The sequence below is a fragment of the Budorcas taxicolor genome, chromosome 11 (assembly GCF_023091745.1).
Source record: "Budorcas taxicolor isolate Tak-1 chromosome 11, Takin1.1, whole genome shotgun sequence".
Classification (NCBI taxonomy): domain Eukaryota; kingdom Metazoa; phylum Chordata; class Mammalia; order Artiodactyla; family Bovidae; genus Budorcas; species Budorcas taxicolor.
This window is the reverse complement of record NC_068920.1, coordinates 45,822,388-45,841,882: the sequence shown is the minus strand read 5'-3', so window position 1 is coordinate 45,841,882 and position 19,495 is coordinate 45,822,388. Positions and strand designations below refer to the sequence as shown.

The 19,495-nt window shown below is 48.9% G+C and overlaps 1 protein-coding gene across 1 annotated transcript in view; it reads left to right on the top strand.

Moving 5' to 3' along the window:
* The window catches only part of DAAM2 (dishevelled associated activator of morphogenesis 2), a 130,900-nt gene that overhangs the window by 76,007 nt on the left and 35,398 nt on the right, over positions 1–19,495 (top strand). The window contains exons 2-7 of the mRNA XM_052648457.1: positions 487–712; positions 9,398–9,487; positions 12,528–12,602; positions 13,036–13,130; positions 16,858–17,191; positions 18,512–18,622. Of these exons, the coding sequence (XP_052504417.1) occupies positions 545–712; positions 9,398–9,487; positions 12,528–12,602; positions 13,036–13,130; positions 16,858–17,191; positions 18,512–18,622 (873 nt within the window). The 5' untranslated portion in view covers positions 487–544. The remainder of the gene's footprint in view (positions 1–486; positions 713–9,397; positions 9,488–12,527; positions 12,603–13,035; positions 13,131–16,857; positions 17,192–18,511; positions 18,623–19,495) is intronic.

Here is a 19,495-nt window from a genome sequence, read left to right as displayed (position 1 = left end):
TGGGAAGAAAGCTGTGCAAGCCTTCCGTCCTCTGCTCCCATGGAGGCCCGCACTGCAGGAGCCAGGCCATGTAATTAGCTCAGTGTCTCCCCTGCCAGCCGAATTCAGCCCTCCCCTCCCCATTGGCTGACACCTTTAAAGCAGGTATCCCAGACCCTGGAATATTCACATGAATAAGGAAGCCCTGAAGGAAAATGGTCTGCCAGTGGACGGGGAACAGGATTCCCATCTGTACAGTAAGAGTGGGTAGTGGGTAGTGCCACCTCTGCCCTGGAAGTCACATTCTGTGACTACAGCCCTCCCATCTTCTCTCAGGGCACAGAGGGAGAATATGCAAGTGTTTGCAGCTGTGGGAGAAAGAAGGAGCTTGGCTGTGGGGTCCGAGGCCCCTGAGAGTTGGCCAAAGAAGTTATGGTGGCAGAGCAGCCACGTCCCAGCCCACCTGGCTGCCAGGCCTGACCACTCTGTCCTCTCTGTTCTACCCAGATCACGATGAGGACCTAGGGCATCTGCCTGCGGACTGTGCCCCTGGCCTGCAGTGACCATGGCCCCCCGCAAGAGGAGCCGCCATGGCCTGGGCTTCCTGTGCTGCTTTGGGGGCAGCGACCTCCCTGAGATCAACCTCCGGGACAACCACCCTCTGCAGTACATGGAGTTCTCCAGTCCTATCCCCAACCCAGAGGAGCTGAACATCCGCTTTGCAGAGCTGGTGGTGAGTGAGGGGGCGGGGCAGGGTGAGGGGGCGGGGCAGAGAGGGGCGGGGGCAGGGTGAGGGGCGGGGCAGAGAGGGGCGGGGCAGAGTGAAGGGGCGGGGCGGGGCAGGGAGGGGTGGGGCAGAGTGAGGGGGCGGGGCAGTGAGAGGGGCGGGGGCAGAGTGAGGGGCGGGGGCAGAGCGAGGGGGTGGGGCAGAGTGAGGGGCGGGGCAGGATGAGGGGCAGGGCAGGGAGGGCTTGACCATGGAGTGGCGGGCCCCAGCAGGAGCAGAAGGAGCCAGACAGAGGGCGGGGGCCTGTGTGCCGAGATCTTCACTTGCTGAAACTCTGCTTTTGGCTGAGACGGGTCCCAGAGCACCTCAGCTGTGGGGGAGAAACAGCCAGCACTGGGGTGGACACTGTGAAGCCTGTCCCCAGAAGATGGACCTTCATCATATCTCCACTGGACTCTTGACTTCGCCGGGCAGCGGTAGGCTCCCGTGAGAGGAGCAGGTGCAGGCTTTGTGAAGTTGGCACCGAGGAGCCTCAGAGAACGTCAGAGTGCTTGACACCTTTTTCTCATCTGCTGGCTGGAATTTCCCCGGGATCCTCTTATCTCAGACATAAGAAACAGGTGGAATTCTGTAGGCAGATTCTGGGTACCTCAGAACAGGATTTAAAAAAAAAAAAAAAAACTTTAAATTTTATATTGGAGCATAGCCGATTAACAGTATTGTGATAATTTCAGGCGAACAGCAAAGGGACTCAGCCATACATATGGAAGTGTCCATTCTCCCCCAAACTCACCTCCCATCCAGGCTGCCGTGTAACATTGAGCAGAGTTCCGTGTGCTATACAGCAGGTCCTTGCTGGTTATCTACTTTAAATATTGCTGTGTGTACATGTCCATCCCAAACTCCTTAACTATCCCTTCCTCCCATCATCCTTCCTCCTGCTCCAGCAACCATAAGTTTATTCTCCAAGTCTGTGAGTCTCTTTCTGTTGTGTAAGTTCATTGGTATCATTTCTTTTTAGATGTAGGGGATGGTTTTTTAATTGAAGTATAGTTGATTTACAGTGCTGTGTTAGTTTCTGCTGTATGGCAATGTGATTCAGTTATACCTGTGTATACATTCTTTTTTTATATTCTTTTCCATGGTGGTTTATCACAGGATATTGAGTATGGTTCTCTGTGCTGTGCAGTAGGACCTTGTCATTTATGCATCCTATATATAATAACTAGCATTCCCAGGGATGGGGGAGCCTGGTGGGCTGCCGTCTATGGGGTCACACAGAGTCGGACACGACTGAAGTGACTTAGCAGCAGCAGCAGCAGCAGCAGCATCTGCTAACCCCAACCTCCCGCTCCATCCTTCCTCCAACCCTCTCCTCCTGGGCAACCGCAAGTCTCAAATCAAGGGATGATTAACTAGAAGCAAGGAGATAGAGATGCCTGAAAGACACCTGGATTGGGGCTGGGATGATAACAGCCCATGTCTAGCCTGTGGCAGACAGAGCTCTGTCATTCCTACTGGCGGCAGCTTTTCCGGACTCTGTGATACCCATTTAGACCACAGCAGCACCCTGTGTGTGAAACATCCTATTCTGACCACAAAGAGACAGAACAGGAAGAAGGCATGATTCTTCTCTTTGGAGGTCTGGTGGTGAGACGAAGCCTGCACACCAAAGAAATTCCCAGACTGGGGAGCAGGGTCTGTGCCCAGGACTCGGGCCTGAACCCCTGGGAGAGAGGGCCGTAAACACAGGGTCATCTACCATCAGCTCTTGGTCACTCATTCTCATGGCTGGCCTGCAGAGAAACGATGCAACATGATTGGAACGGGGTTTCCTGCTTGGATTTGGTCATGGATGTATCTGATGAAGACAATCCAGCTCTTCAAAGCACAGGACCACCGTAAGATGCAACAATGCCTGTGGGAGAAAAAGCGATCCATCCACCTTCCTCACCACATCAGGTTCAGGAAAACTCACTGTCCCGAGTTATGCCTTTCCTCGGAGTGGAGCCAGGGGTGGGAGATAGGAAATGGCAACCCACTCCATTATTCTTGCCTGGAAAATCCCATGGACAGAGGAGCCTGGTGGGCTACAGTCTACGGGGGTCACAAAGAGTTGGACACAACTGAGTGACTAACACTTTTCTTTGCTTGTGTAGAATAATATCTGAAGCCTGATCTGTGTTTGTCAGTCCTGCTAAGATCAATTTTTCACTCAAATACTGCTAACACCATTTTCCACATGAAGCAGTTTGCCAGTTTTCTGTGGACGTCAATTGGATGTCCTGCAATGCAACTCCATTCTGACACTAACTGCCCAGAGTTAGCACAGAGCCCACAGGTTCCGGGCTCAGATCCACGAGACTGCCCCTTACTTCATGCACCCATCAGAGGTGGTGGGTCCCAGTTTTCCTATGCTTCTGTCCCACGTGGCTACAAACCACGAGTCCCCAAGATCTCCTCTGCAAGTGTGGTGATTTGCTAGAACTGCTCACAGAACTAGGAAACACTTTATGTACTGTTACCAGTTTAGTATAAAGGAGATGATAAAGAATACAAGTGAACAGCCAGAGGAAGGCATACGGAGCATAAAGCCCAGAAGGGTAAGGTTCCTGTCCTGAACCCAGGAGCATCTGTCCTCTGGGATTCGGGGTGTCCCACCCTCCCATCACGTGGATGCATGCACCCACCCAGAAGCTCTCTGAGGCTTACCATTCTGCGGGCTTTTATGGCGGTTTCAGCAAGATAGATTTTTTTCCTCACTTTTTATTTTATATTGTAGTATAGCTGATTATGGGGCTTCCCTGGTGACCTTGGAAGAAAAGCTATGACAAACCTAGACAGCATATTAAAAAGCAGAGACATTACTTTGCTGACAAAGGTCTGTGTAGTCAAAGCTATGGTTTTTTCCAGTAGTCAGGTATGGATGTGAGAGTTGGACCATAAAGATGGCTGAGTGCCAAAGAATTGATGCTTTTGAATTGCGGTGCTAGACAAGATTCTTGAGAGTTCCTTGGACAGGAAGGAGATCCAGCCAGTCCATCCTAAAGGAGATCAGTCCTGAATATTCATTGGAAGGACTGATGCTGAAACGGAAACTCCAATACTTTGGCCACCTGATGTGAAGAACTGACTCATTGGAAAAGACCGTGATGCTGGGAAAGATTGAAGGCAGGAGGAGAAGGGGATGACAGAGGATGAGATGATTGGATGGCATCACCGACTTGATGGACATGAGTTTGAGCAAGCTCCAGAACTTGGTGACGGACAGGGAAGCCTGGCATGCTGCAGTCCATGGGGTGGCAAAGAGTCGGACACGACTGAGTGACTGAACTGAACTGGTGACTAAAACAGTAAAAAGTCTGCCTGCGATGCCGGAGACCCTGGTTCCATCCCTGGGTTAGCAAGATCCCCTGGAGAAGGGAATGACAGCCCACTTCAGTATCTTGCCTGCTTCTCCATGGACAGAGGAGCCTGGCAGGCCACAGTCCACGGGGTTGCAGAGAGTCGGACACAACTGAGTGACCGTCATACTATTACTACTGCTGCTCATAGCTGATTAGCAAAGCTGCGATAGCTTCAGGTGCTCAGCCATACGCATATACGCATCCACTCTCCCCCAAGCTCCCGTCCCATTCAGGCTGCCACACGACACTGAGCAGCGTTCCCTGTGCTGTGCAGGAGGACCTTGCTGCTTATCCGCTTTAAATACAGCTGTGTGTATGTGTCCATCCCAAACACCCTAACCATCCCTTTCTCCCACCCTTCCCCACTAGTATCCATAAGTTCGTCCTCTGAGTCTGTTTTGTAAATAAGTTCATTTGTAATGGTATGATAGATTTTTAGCTCCATCTATAACCCTTCCCTGCTCAGAGTTTGGGGAGTAGGCCTGAAAGTTCAAGGCTTCTAATCAAGGCCTGATCCTTCTGGTGACCAGCCCCCACCCTGAAGCTCTCTAGGGTCCACTGAGAGTCACTGCCACAGGAGAAAAGGGACTTCTATCACCCAGGAAATTCCAAGGGGTTTAGGAGCTCTATGTCAGGAACAAGAGATATTCCTGTCAGTTCTATCATTCATGAAATTCCGAGGGGTTTAGGAACTCTAAGACGGGAACTGGGAATGAAGATCAGAAATATTAGGTTGACACTGCTATATTTAAGATGGATAACCAACAATGACCTGCTGTCCAGCACAGGGAACTCTGCTCAGTGTTATGTGGCAGCCTGGATGGGAGGGGAGTTTGGGAGAAAGTGGATACATATATATGTATGGCTGAGTCCCTTTGCTGTTCATCTGGAAGTATCATAACATTGTTTGTTAATTGACTATACCCCAATACACAATAAAAAGTTAAAAAAAAATAAAGCATTATGGCACAAAACACCAAAATAGATTTTTTTTTAAAAAAGAAATGTTGGTTTGGGCATAAAGTTCATTCAGGTTTTTCCATAACATCTTACAGAAGAACCCAAAGGAACTTTTTGGCCAACCCAGTATATTTCTTACATTATCCCAGTCAGGGTCATCTTCCTGAGAAGAGTGCGTGAGTTTTGAAAGAAGGACATGGCAAGCAGTGTTCCTTCCTTTGGCCCTTTTGGTCTCCAAATATTTATTGAGCATAAGTGGCAGGGTTTCTTACTAGGTACTTTGGCAAAAAACAAGGATGTGTCAGACTTGTCTCGTCTGCAGGCTAGCGTGAGGTATTGATCAAACAAATGAAAAATATTTGAGAGACTGACGTGTACTGGGCTCCGTGGGCTGCCAGGGATTTAGTGATGGACCCACTAAAATGGGTTGGCGCAGCCCCTCCCCCCAGGAATATGAAGTCTAACGAGAAGGTGGGTCTTGAACAGTAATGATGAGTGTAGACAGTGTCTTGAGAGGGAATGTTTTGGGGGGGCAGTCTGTGGGAGTGTCTAGCAGAGAGCCTTCTTCTAGATTCAGGGTCCTGATGGGTCCCCTGAAGCAGTGACAGATCTTAAAACAGTGATGGTCAGGTAAGTGAATGGAGATGCAGAATAATGCCATGGAGTCCCTGCCAGAAGAAGCAGCAGGTGTGAGAGTCTCAAGTAGGAAAAAGCTGGGTCCTTTGGGGGGTACCATTATGATGAGAATATCTGAGGATTTGGGATTCAATCCTACAGGTGATAGAAAGCCACTGAAAAGGTTAAGCAGGGGTTTGAGGTTCTCCAATATGCTTTTCTAAAAAGACCATCCGGGGTACTTTATTGGAGTACCAATGGGCCCCAAAGGCACTGTGTAGACCATTTGGGGACTCTTGGTGCAAACCCAAGCCGTGGAGGATGGTGGCTTGGACTAAAGTGTTCGCCGTGGAAATGGGGAAAAGTGGACAGATTCAGGAGCCACTGAGAAGGAAGTATAATAGGACTTGTTGGGACTAATGAGTGAATAGGAGTCAGGGAATACCAGGCTTCTTGCATGGGGATCTGGGTGGATGGTGAGACCCTCAACAGGACAGGATGTGCCAAGGAGACCCAGGCTGAGAGGACTGGGATGATGGACTCAGTTTGCGTGTGTTTGCTGTGCATCAGTTTCCTCATCTGTAAAATGGGCTGTTGCAAATGTAATGAATAAACTTTAAGCACAGAGAACAGTGCCTGGCACACTGTCACACGTGCATGAGTGTATGAGGCACCTGAGGGCCATCAAGTTGATCGGTGCAAAGGCAGTTGGGTGCCAGGATTGGGCGCTCAGGACACTGGGGGGCTGAGGATTTAGGATCGTCACTGAGTCCTGGGGAATGACTTGCGAACGAGTCACCAGAGGAAGCATACAAGGAGGGGAGAAGAGGACTCAGGATGGTGCCCTGAGGCACCATCACTTCAACGCTGGGTGAGAGGAGAGAGGAGGAGAAGTCAGTCAGGGGTCCCAAGAGGAGCATAGCGCAAAGCAGGAGGGACGGCCCAAAGATGTGATTGTCCAGGAAACAAGGAAAGAGACTCAAGAAGTGGGTGGTCCACAGAGTCATAGGTTACCAGGGCTAAACCCACCAAATTACCAAGAAATGCCATTTGATTTAGTGGCAGAGACCACTGGTGAGAAAAGACGAGTGTCTAAATAACCAGAATACAGAGTTGAACACAACAGCTCTGGATTCAGGTAGGGACGGGTGTTCCTACCTGGGAAGGGCTGTAGAAGGCTTGCCGGACGATGCCAACTCTGAGCTTGGGCATTAGACTGTGGGGCGGGTGGGCCAGGAGCGCCGGCTGGGTAGAACTACCTGCATAAGCAAAAGCGGGAGAGGGTGCAGTGTGCCAGGCAGCGGCAAGCGCACAGAACTCTCTTTAATTTCTGATTCTGACCACAGAAAGGAAATGCTTCAGAAACCTCGAGCAGGGTCTGGAAACATTCCTGGGATATGTAGAGAGTGGTTCCAGGGAAGAACTTTTCTTTAGCATTTGATCTACAGGAGTCTTTAGTTCAAAAAGCAGGTGACCTGGTGACCTGCTTCAAGTTGTCTCTGTAGGTGCCACTCAGGATGGCAGCTGCCGGTCACATGGGGCTGGTGACACTTGAAACATGACTGGTCTGAACCAAGATGGGAAATCCACAGCAGATTTTGATAACTTTGAAAAAAAAAAATAGCTCATTGGTCTTTTTCTTTTACATTGATTACATGTTAAAATGACTCTATTTTAGATACTTTGGGTTAAATACAAGGTACCCAGGTGACGCTAGTGGCAAAGAACCCACCTGCCAATGCAGGAGATGCAAGAGACACGGGTTTGATCCCTGGGTGGGGAAGATCCCCTGGAGGAGGGCATGGCAACCCACTCCAGTATTCTTGCCTGGAGAATTCCATGGACAGAGGAGCCTGGCCGGCTGCGGTCCATGCAGTCACAAAGAGTCAGACACGACTGAATCGACTTATCACACATTATTAAAATTAAATTCAACTATTCCTTCATAATTTTTTAATGTGACTAGAAAAAAATTTTTTTAATGTGGCTCATATTTCTATTGGATAGGTCAGGTCTCTGTGAAGGAAAGTCTAAAAGGTTCTCATTGAATACAGGTATAGATATACTTGAAGAGGACAATGGCAGCCCACTCCAGTACTCTTGCCTGGAAAATCCAATGGGTGGAGGAGCCTGGTAGGCTGCAGTCCATGGGGTTGTGAAGAGTCGGACACGACTGAGCAACTTCACTTTCACTTTTCATTTTCATGCATTGGAGAAGGAAATGGCAACCCACTCCTGTGTTCTCGCCTGCAGAATCCCAGGGATGGGGGAGCCTGGTAGGCTGCCGTCTATGGGGTCGCACAGAATCGGACATGACTGAAGCGACTTAGCAGCATAGATATACTTAAGACTTGTACTTTGTTAGATATTATGTTCACTATCATTTTAGAAAATACAAAGATTAGTAATATGCTATTTTTGGTCTTAATGTAAGTTTTGCTTTTATTAAAAATTCTTTGAAGAATTGTGTTGAAAGGCCCATTTTGTTTCCACGGCTCATTAACTTTTACTTATTTATTTACTTTTTTTGTTGAGTCCTGGCATAGCTCACGAATCACAGGAGAAGAATTTTCAGTAAGAGAGCCTTTTAGGCACCATTCACCATAGCTAAACCTAAAAAAAGTCATCCCAAACTACCTACAGAGTTACCTGAAACTTGATGATGTCAAAAACTTCCCAGTCTGGCTTCCAGGGAAGTGTGGGTTCAACTCTGGAGCCCAGCCTTGTGTGTGCATGGCATGGTCTGGGTGGTGGTACAGCTGGAGGGCTGTCTGTCGGGCACACCTCCATGGGAAGCAGACCAATACCTCCCATGGCACAGGGTGCCCTCCTTAGCAGGAGGCTGAATTAGATGAGTTGATGAATTGGTGAGTTAGATGAGTTAGTTGAGTTAGATGAGTTTCCCAGCTCCTCATCTTTACCAGGTCTCCTCAACCATGCTGGGGCCAATGGTGGGGTTGGGGAGCCAGAGACTTTCTGGGGGACACACTTAAAGGGACAGAGACTTGAAGGATGGGAGGCCAAGAGGAAAGTGGATCAGGGGACGTCCCTGGTGGTCCAGTGGTTAAGAATCTACTTTGTAATGCAGGGGATGCAGGTTTGATCCCTGGTTGGGGAACTAAGATCCCACATGCTGCAGGCAGCTAAAACCTGTGCACAGCAACTTCTGAGCCCCATGCACTCTGGAGTCCCATGCCACAACTAGAGAGTCCATGCTGCTGCAAGGAAAGATCTCGCATGATGCAAGGAAAATCCCAAGTACCACAACTAAGATCAGACGCGGCCACCCAAATCATAAATTAATAATAACAGACTGGATTGGTAGACGGATTTCTTTCTTTGTCAAGCCTTGATTTATGGTGTTGACCAGCCTAAGAAGGACAAGAGGAAGAAGACAAGAAACTCCAGGCGGACGGACTAGGAGCTTGCCGAGCAATGCAGGAGATGGGCGGGAACAGGGCCTTAGATGGGGAGGAGCCAGGGGCGGGGACAGGAAGTGAAGGAAGCCTGGATAGAAGCTTGAGGGCTTGATGCAAGGGGATAGGAGGATGGCGCTGTGCTTCAAGAGAAAGAATTGCCGTATAGTATCTTTGACGCTCTTTGAAGGAAGACAGCAGGCTGAGGAATTTGAGGAAACTAATTTCCTATAGGCTGAATATCCTAAGATCAACCGTCTCTGGGTTTCAGACGTGTTTTTGTGTCTTTGCAGGATGAATTGGATCTCACTGACAAAAACCGGGAGGCTGTATTTGCACTGCCCCCTGAGAAGAAATGGCAGATCTACTGCAGCAAGAAGAAGGTACCCTCTCTGACCGCTTCCACTGCCCCTCAGGGTCCGCAGCTCGGGCAGCTCTTGCTTCCACGCTCGCTCATTCATTTCGCAAGCCTTTGTTCCACACCAGCATCATTCCATTCTAGGTGTCGGAGGAACAACAGTGAATGAATCAGGACAAAAATAATCCCTGCTCTCATGGAGCTTACACGCAGAGGGTTAAGCTGTTCTTCTGGGTTCCAGGAGGGGTGCCGGGTCAGGGAGATGCGCAATGACAAACCCAGATTCCCTTTCCGTGGCTGTGCGCACGCGGGGAGGGCATGCCACCCTGAGCGGTACTCGGGGGCAGCTCTGTTGGAAGGACTGGTTTTAGGGAAGTGAATGGTCTCTGCTGGATCTTTAGCCTGGGCCATGTCCCAGGCTGTGTCCCTGTCCCAGGGCAGCACGCGGGTCAGGGACACACACCAGTCTCTGCTCTACGCACCCCCCAACCTTCATTAAAGGTGTCAGCCTCCTGACTGCTGTCCTCCCTAGCAGGGTGTGCCGGGCTGCAGTCAGGACCGAGCTGGGTTTTCTCTCTCCCCTCCACTTTCTCAGTGTCTGTGCTTTCCTCTCCCTTCCTCCTTCTCTCTGCCTCTCTCACCTCGTCTCTTTCTAAGTCTCTCTCGCCTCCTTTCTGTTGGGTTGGCCATAAGGTTCATTCTGGGTTTTCCATAATGTCTTCTAGAAAAACTCAAACAAACTTTTTGGCCAACCCAATGTTTTAGCCTGTCTGTTTCTTTCACTCTGTTCTTCTTTCTTGGCCCACTTTCCTCCCCATCCCTCCACCCTCTCATCTCCCAGGCTTGCAGCTTCATCCCTTCACTTCAACGCACAGATGTTTGGGAGTTGGAACCTGCTATTCCAGCACCCAAAAGCTTAGAAGTCTCCCTCCTGGGAGAAGATGGGCAGGTCTGGGGCAGTGTGAGACTGCTTCTCCTTCATGCTCCCTGAAGCCCATTTTGGCTTTTCTCTTAGTCTTCTTGCTCGGGATATTTGTTCCATCCTAGGCTCCATCCTGGGCCAGACCAAGCTTGTAAAGTTGGTCACTCTTCTAGAATTGGAAGGGACTGAGGAGCAACCCAGCCCAGTGTTTTATTCTGCACAGGCCACAAGGAAGGCCTGGAGGGGCGATGGCCTCACCCAGAGTCGCCAGCCAGCATGACGAGTGGCTGCGCTGATGCTGGAAGGCCGGCCTGCTGAGAACCTGTGGGCACTGCGAGCCACCGTCTAGTATAGTCAAGGCATTTATTAAGCAGCTGCAGAATACCATGCTCTGTGCCCAGGAGTCTTATTATGAGGAGAGCAGATCTTTAAAAAACTCACAGTATAGAAATAAAGAAGGAAAGGAGGAGAAAACGAATTTCAGGAGTAATTCATCTTCCCTCGTGATTCCCCACTTTCCAAATCGATTTACGATGGAGGTCCCATAAAAATGCACTAAAATGTAAGGACGCTTCTCACCACCTTCCAGACCAGACTGTGTCATCTCCCAATACACTTTCACTCCCCATCTTTCCACACGGCACTTCCTCTGCCTGTGACACTCTCCCCTTCTCTCAGCCTCAGTAATCTTGAGTAACTCAGCTCAGACCTCTCAGACCCCCACCCCATCTTTCCCATTGGCCCTCCGTGTTAGATAACTCCCGCTCTCGTTTCCAGGGCCCACAGTGGACAGTCCTACCACAGGGCACTGATCACCCTGTCTCTGGTATCAGACAGTCTATTACATGGATGGCTTTTTGTTCAGTACTTTCAGGGCTCATAGCAGTGATTGGCATGGAGTATGTGCTCATTAAATGCACATTGAGTGGCTAAATGGGAAGCCAGTGAAGGCAGGAACGTGTGTGTTTCATGATACATTTGTTTATGTGCTGTGATCCCCTCTTTAAGGCAGAAGCTTACAGAGGCCTCAGTTACGGGAGCCTCGTGGCTTTAGGCGTACAGGTAGGTGAAGTCACAAAGACCCAATCAAAGCAGGTTTCACACTGATGTAAAATTTTAAGAGTTAAGAAATTTAAACTCTTGCATTTTAAGAAACAAAATCATGAAACCTAAGGGGATGGGACTGAAAGATGCAGGGTAAAGTCCAGGCTGGCTGGCAGGCAGGTGGTCCCGCAGGGAGGTGTTTGAAGAGGTAAATGTTTCATGCTAATTTGAAAGCAGGAAATTGGTAGAAAGCCAATAAAGGGGAGCACCCAAATGGGACAGAGACAGGAAGGAGGAGGGAGTGTGAAGAACAGACCCACTGGCCGGAGGAGGGGTCTGAACTTTCAATCAGCACCAATGCTTGTCCAGTTCCCATCATTCCTGCCCACTGCTGGGGAGGAGTTGAGGCTTTCTCTTGGGACCTGAGGGCTGGGTCTGATCAGGGCTCTGCCTTCCGGCTGAACAGACCCCATCCCCCACCCCCTTTCCAAAACCCAGGACCTTGGGTTGTGGGGGAGGGAATCTCTTTCTCTCCTTTTTTAAAGTTACAATTTACTGAGCACCTATTCTGTGCCAGGCACTACACCAAATGCTTAATATCAATCAATATTTTTCAAAACTCCGAAAGACCAAGTTTTTAAAGGTCCAGACTGTCACTGACTGATACTGTTTTGTAAAATATAGTGAGAATGATATCAGAAAAAATGAAGTTTGAAAAAGTAGATGTACAAAGTACAAGTGGACATTTTCATTAGATTCAACAGACTGAAAGTCGTGTTTCATTACATGGAGTCAGAACAAGTATGACGGGGGGACAAAAAGAAATTATTTTTAACCATATATATTGTTAGTTGAAAGTGTGTATACCTGCATGGTTTCTGCCCATGTCATTATCCGGTCCTGAGGTTCAGATGTTCGTGATCTGTGTCTTGCTGGGGAAGAAGTAGAAGCCTAGGGGGCTTCTCTGACTCCCTCAAAGTCACCCCGTCTAGGCGGGGCTGGGAGATGAACCTGAATGCGGACCTGGAATGAAGCTCAGGACTCCAGACCGTGGGCCTGTCTTGCCGGGTGGTCCATACAACCCTTCCTCTTGTTCTAGGAGCAGGAGGACCCCAACAAGCTGGCGACCAGCTGGCCTGACTACTACATCGACCGCATCAACTCCATGGCCGCGGTGAGCCTCCGCCTGTCCTGCCCCGGCCCCACCTGGAAAGGCTGTGGGGGGAGTGGCCCTCATGTTCCCCTGCAACCCACATCTGGGGATCAGCAGCTTTCCAGCTATTCCCAAGATTGTATCATGACCCCTCCCTCCCCTGTGTGACTTTATAGAGTCCCCAAACCATTGAAATAGTGATTAATGATGCATAGATCACCCAGGCTTGAGAAACAGGCTAATCATTCTCCCCATTTTACAGATGAGGAAAGTGAAGCCCGGGACTGGAACCTGGGTCTTCTCAGAGCCTGACACTCTTGTCTCAGTAAACCATTTGGTGGGGCCTCACCCTTCCTGAGGCGAGGGTGGTCCCTGGTTCACAGGCAGGCTGGGGGTGCAGGGAGCTGGGAGACAGGCAGCCCAGCGCGACCTCTGCCGCTTTGTCTGACCTCAGATGCAGAGCCTGTACGCGTTTGATGAGGAGGAGACGGAGATGAGGAACCAAGTCGTGGAAGACCTGAAGACTGCCCTCCGCACACAGCCTATGAGGTGTGCCCCTTCCCTCGCTCCTCTTACGGCCCTCCCCCAGTGGGCCCCTCAGCTTCTCGAGGCCTCACACAGAGCCCTGCTCCCATCCCAGGCCCCTTGGCCGACTCCACTCTCAGCATCCCCTCGAGCTTACTTCACCCTCTTTCACATCTGGGCTCCCACTCCCCCCCTCTCTCTGAGGAGCTGGGATGCTTCCAGAAGATGAGCATGTTGGGGAGGGCAGATGAACATAGGAAGATGGGGTAAACCTCCGGTCCAGAGGTGGGCGTACCGGCAAGGTGCTCAAGAGCGCCGAGAAGGGAGGAGCCCCACCAGGGAGGTGAGAGCGGGTGAGAACTACGCTAGCCAGTAGAGGGCGATGTGCTGTCTCCAGATGAGATTTCTCCATCGAGCGTGGGAGCGGGCAAGGAAGCAGGTGGTGGCTGTCTCCAGGACGGAAAAGAACCTCTTCCTGCGTCCCGGGCCACATCGTGAAAGGGCCCAAGAGAGCCACAGGCTCCTCTCGTGTCTGGCAACGGGCTCATTCCGGCTTAGGGGAGGCAACTGTTAAATTTTCAGCAGTTTTGCAAGCTGCTTGTTAAACAAAACTATGATTAAAATGTAAATTATATCAACTCGTGACTTTAAAAATGACATAAAAACCAAAGGTAATTAAGAACTTGAACCTTATCACTCCTTAACTACCTGATAATTTGACGACATTTTCCTATACACTCGTGTGTGCCCACTGAAATTGCAGCCGGTGTGTGTGCTTGGTGGGAATATGTGAACAGTACATGTCTCCCCAGCTCCACATTCAGTGACATCACGTGACTAGCTTGAAGTCAGCTGTGCTGGGAGTATTTATACCATAGAAATTGGCAAACAGCACAGTCAGGCCTGTTTCTTTCTCCAGAGGGCCAGTTGTTACCAACACACAAGTCTGCCTGTGTGTGTGTATGTGTGTGGTCTAGGCTGACCTTTCTGCCCCGGGAGCCTGGAAGCGGAGCCTCATGGAGAACAGGGGCTCCCTAACCCCTGCTTGTTGCTCAGGTGGGGTGGGGGTCTGATTTAGAAAAGGGATACAGGAAGGTTGAGAAAGTCAGGAAGTAGAAGGGTTGAGGGGATGTTGCCCGGTTCATCTCCCACTTCCATCTGTTTTTCTTTCTCTTAATCAAATTCTGATTACAAATGTCACACATAGTCATGGTGGAAATTTTGTGGGATACATAAAAGTGTATAATAGAAAAAAAGTAAATGATAGCTATTTTTGGCAAGTTAATGCATTCTATTTTTCTAAGTATATTTATATAATCATGTAGAAATGCTCACAGATGCCCTTGGAATCAAATGTATTCATTATATAGAGTGCTTCCCTCAGCTTCATTTATGGCATGTCCTCAGATCATTAATTATTGTTCTACTAAATCAAGGGTTTTAAGCCTTTGTGTGTGTGTGTGTAGGCATGCACACATGCGTGCATGCGTGCCGTGGATGACTTTGGTACCCAGATGAAACCTATTGACTGCTTATTAGAATGATGTTTCTAAATAATAAAATAGATAGAAATAGATAAGGTTTAAAAATGAACCAATTAAGTTGAAATACAGCCACCAAATTTTAAACATTGGTGAGATAGCAGTAAATGTACTGCTTTATGCCTTAAATAAAAAGAACAAGCAACCGCCATAACTTTGAAGTGCTGATGAGTGGAAATGATATTTTGAGATATCTGTAACAGCTGCAATTTGAGATGAAAATAGCTGTGATTTCTTTGGGTGAGAAAGTCAGAAATTCTGATAATGCCACTATATTTTATGGCTTACATTCTTCACTGAGAGAAATGCTAAATTCAAGGTAGAGATTACCCCCAAAAAGTGTATATTTTGTTTCCCATGGAAGTTCATTAGCCATAGACCGCTTAGGGGAACACATATTCCAGGTTAAGAACTGCTGCACTAAATGGTTTTTAATGTTTTTTGCTAACATTTAAGCTAACTCAGATGTTTTCTTAGGGATCCCTTAAAGAGTGCCTTCCCCAGCCTTGATCCCTTGATGCAGTGACTCTGATGTCTCCCCTCTCTGGAAGTCTTCCTTGTTTGCTTATAATTCTCTTCATTCCCATCCTCACTGATAATGAGTCTTCAGGTTTAACAGCCATGATAATTATCCTAATAATTATCATAATCATCTCTTTCACATATATACCTTCATAGTTGTGTAAATGGCAGTCAGTGATGTGCAAATGCACAGTATTTAAAATGCAAACAAGATGTGAGTCCCTTGTGAGGTGGTAAGGATTTTAGAGCTTTGTGGTTGTTCAGTTGTTAAGTGATGTCCAACTCTTTGCGACCTCATGGACTGCAGCACACCAGGCTTCCCTGTCCTTCACAATCTCCCAGAGTTTGCTCAAACTTATGTCCAACCATCTCATCCTCTGTCGTCCCCTTCTCCTCCTGCCCTCAATCCTTCCCAGTATCAGAGTCTTTTCCAAAGACTTGGCTCTTCACATCAGGTGGCCAAAGTGTTGGAGCTTCAGCATCATTTTTTCTAATGAATATTCAGGATTGATTTCCTTTAGGATTGGCTGGTTTGATCTCCTTGCAGTCCAAGAGGCTCTTTAGAAGTCTTCACCAGCACCACAGTTCTAAAGCATAAGCTCTTCAGTGCTTTGAAAGTGAAAGTGTTAGTTAGTTTCTCAGTCATGTCCGACTCTTTGCAACTCTGTGGACTGTAGCCTGCCAGGCTCTTCTGTCCATTGGATTCTCCAGGCAAGAATACTGGAGAGGGTTGCCATTTCCTTCTCCAGGGGATCTTCCCGACCCAGGGATCGCACCCAGGTCTCCTGCATTACAGGTAGGTTCTTTACTATCTGAGCCATTAGTTCAGTTCAGTTCAGTCACTCAGTCGTGTCCGACTCTTTGTGACCCCATGAATTGCAGCACGCCAGGCCTCCCTGTCCATCACCAACTCCCAGAGTTCACTCAGACTCACATCCATCGAGTCAGTGATGCCATCCAGCCATTTCATCCTCTGTCGTCCCCTTCTTCTCCTGCCCCCAATCCCTCCCAGCATCAAAGTCTTCTCCAATGAGTCAACTCTTCGCATGAGGTGGCCAAAGTACTGGAGTTTCAGCTTTAGCATCATTCCTTCCAAAGAAATCCCAGGGTTGATCTCCTTCAGAATGGACTGGTTGGATCTCCTTGCAGTCCAAGGGACTCTCAAGAGTCTTCTCCAACACCACAGTCCAAAAGCATCAATTCTTCAGCACTCAGCCTTCTTCACAGTCCAACTCTCACATCCATACACGACTACTGGAAAAACCACAGCCTTGACTAGACGGACCTTAGTCAGCCAAGTAATGTCTCTGCTTTTGAATATGCTATCTAGGTTGGTCATAACTTTTCTTCCAAGGAGTAAATGTCTTTTAATTTCATGGCTGTAGTCACCATCTGCAGTGATTTGGAGCCCCCAAAAATAAAGTCTGACACTGTTTCCACTGTTTCCCCATCTATTTCCCATAAAGTGATGGGACCGGATGCCATGATCTTCGTTGAAAGCCCTAATAAGTTGACCATATAGCAACCACGGAGGGATTAGTGCTTTAGATAAACTTTATAAATGAACCAAGTGGCTTCTGTAGGTGGGACACAGAGTCCCTAGATAAGGGGTAGCTATTTGCAAAATGCAGACGGAATAATATGCAAATGCAGGATACCTGTTTGGCTGACGGCTCTGGTCTGGGCAGGTTTGTGACCCGCTTCATCGAGTTGGAGGGCTTGACCTGTCTGCTGAACTTCCTCCGGAGCATGGACCACGCCACCTGCGAGAGCCGCATCCACACCTCCCTCATTGGCTGCATCAAGGCGCTGATGAACAATTCCCAGGGGCGGGCGCACGTGCTGGCGCAGCCCGAGGCCATCAGCACCATCGCCCAGAGCCTGCGCACGGAGAACAGCAAGACCAAGGTGGCCGTGCTGGAGATCCTGGGCGCTGTGTGTCTGGTGCCCGGTGGCCACAAGAAGGTGCTGCAGGCCATGCTCCACTACCAGGTGTATGCGGCTGAGCGGACGCGCTTCCAGGTAAGGGCCTGGTGGAGGGCCTATGTAAGAAGCCCCGAGGGCCCTTAAGAGAGGGGCGTTTGGCTGGGATAATGCACTCTTACCTAGACCATGGGTTCCTAGAGGATAGAACATTGCTCTGCTTCGTTTTTGTGGCTCTACAACTCAGCCCAGTACCTGGCTCAGATGGGGACTCCATCAAGAATTATTGAATTGAATGCCATTATTCGAATCAAGACTTTAGGCCTCAGAACTTCCCTGGGGGTCCAGTGGTTAAGACTCTGCACTTCCACTGCAGGGACACCGGTTCAATCCTTAGTCAGGGAACTAAGCTCCCACACGCTGCTCGGCGTGGCCAGGTAAAATAAAAGGTGTTAGGGCCTAAGCCTGGACCAGTGCCTACTTTGGGAACGCTGCGACCAGTCCCGGGAGCTCAGGCCATACTAGTGCCTTTTCTTCTCCCTGACTGCTCCAGTAAAGAGACAGACGAGAAGTTTAGTGTCTTGGTACAGAGTAAGTCTCAATAGATGTGACGTGTCACCACAAACTTTATGGTTTGTCCACCAGAACTGACTACATGCTTATTCTGTCATCAAACATTTTAAAGCACCCACTCTGTTTGGAAAGTGACCCTGGACCCTTTGCAGAATATACAAAGGAGATGAAAGGTAGTAACCATGCTATTTTAAGGAGCTGAGAGTGAATACAGTTACTCTCCGTATCCTCTGGGGTTCCTCCTCCAGGACCCTCACAGGGACCACAATCTGTGCATCCTCAAATCTCTTATAGCTGTGCACTATTTGCATATAACCTATGCATATCCTTCCGTATGCTTTAAGTCATCTCTGGATTACTTCTAATACGTACTATAATGTAAATCTCTGTAAGTAACTGTAAATAAAATATAAATGCTATGTAAACAGTTGCCAGTGCACAGCACATTCAAATTTTGCTTTTTGAATCTTTCTGAAATATAAAATATATATGTATATATTTATTTTTCAACGTGGGGTTGGTTGAACCCACGGATATGGAGGGCTGATGAGCTGTAAACAGCTGTAAAGTGCTGAAACAGCATTTTGGCATCACCCAGCAAAATAGAGCAAGTCCCCAAGGCTGAGTGGGAGAGGAATAAGGCAGGACTGGGGCTGAGGTGTGGAGAGGCAAAGGACACTTCTTGGAAAAGGTGAGCTTAGAGAACGTTCAAGATGAGTTGGATAGATCAGGTACAGAGAATGAATGCGGCATTCTGGGTGGTTGGAACGGTGGGAGCAAAGGTGCGAGGCTGGACCTGTAGGGTCCTGATCCCTCCCTCCTTTTCGGTCCTGCCTTTCCATCCAGACCCTGCTGAACGAGCTGGACCGGAGTCTGGGCCGATACCGGGATGAAGTGAACCTGAAAACAGCCATCATGTCCTTCATCAACGCTGTCCTCAACGCTGGCGCCGGAGAGGTGAGGCCTCTTCTCCATGTCCTTGCTGTGCTCTGACTTTCCGGCCTGGGAAGAGGGTGTGAGTGCTGCCTGGGGAGGTGGCAGAGGGTCGGTGTGGCTGCCACCGCCATCATCGTGTCTTCAGATTGTCTGAATCACGTCTTGCCCCCTGCACTGGACACCAAGAAAGAGGGGTTCCTGGGGAGCTTCCTGCATGGGTGGCACTGTGGATTATGTGTGTCATGGGCAAAACCCAAGCTTGTCTGGCTGATGATGGCTTAGGATGGCGGGGGATCATTTATAGGAGGAGGACAAGTGTTGGCTCTTCTTTCTAGAGCTTTCTGAATACTGTTTCTGGACTGATTTCTGAGTTGGCCAGTCATAGTCTTCTAGAATCTTCTGTTAGGACGTGCAGCTTCTGATTTTCCTTCAGAATGGGATCAGAATGAGATTCCCAGACCTTAAAAATAGAAAAATGGAAGATGAACTTGAAGAGCAGGTGAACTCCCCAAATTCTAAGGCAGTCTGATGCCTCGGTGAAGGTCAGCTTGTTGAAGGTCAAAAGGGGCAACTTAATGATCTCTGCTTTGCCCTGTTTTTTTGCCAGCATACTCTCTCTTTTTTTTTGCATCCCATCCTGATGACCTGAATTAAGTGAGATAGGTTGAGGGAATTACCTGTCCCTAAAATGCTGACACGGAAAAGGCAATGGCACCCCACTCCAGTACTCTTGCCTGGAAAATCACATGGATGGAGGAGTCTGGTAGGCTGTAGTCCATGGGGTCGTTAAGAGTTGGACATGGCTGAGCGACTTCACTTTCACTTTTCACTTTCATGCATTGGAGAAGGAAATGGCAACCCACTCCAGTGTTCTTCCCTGGAGAATCCCCGGGA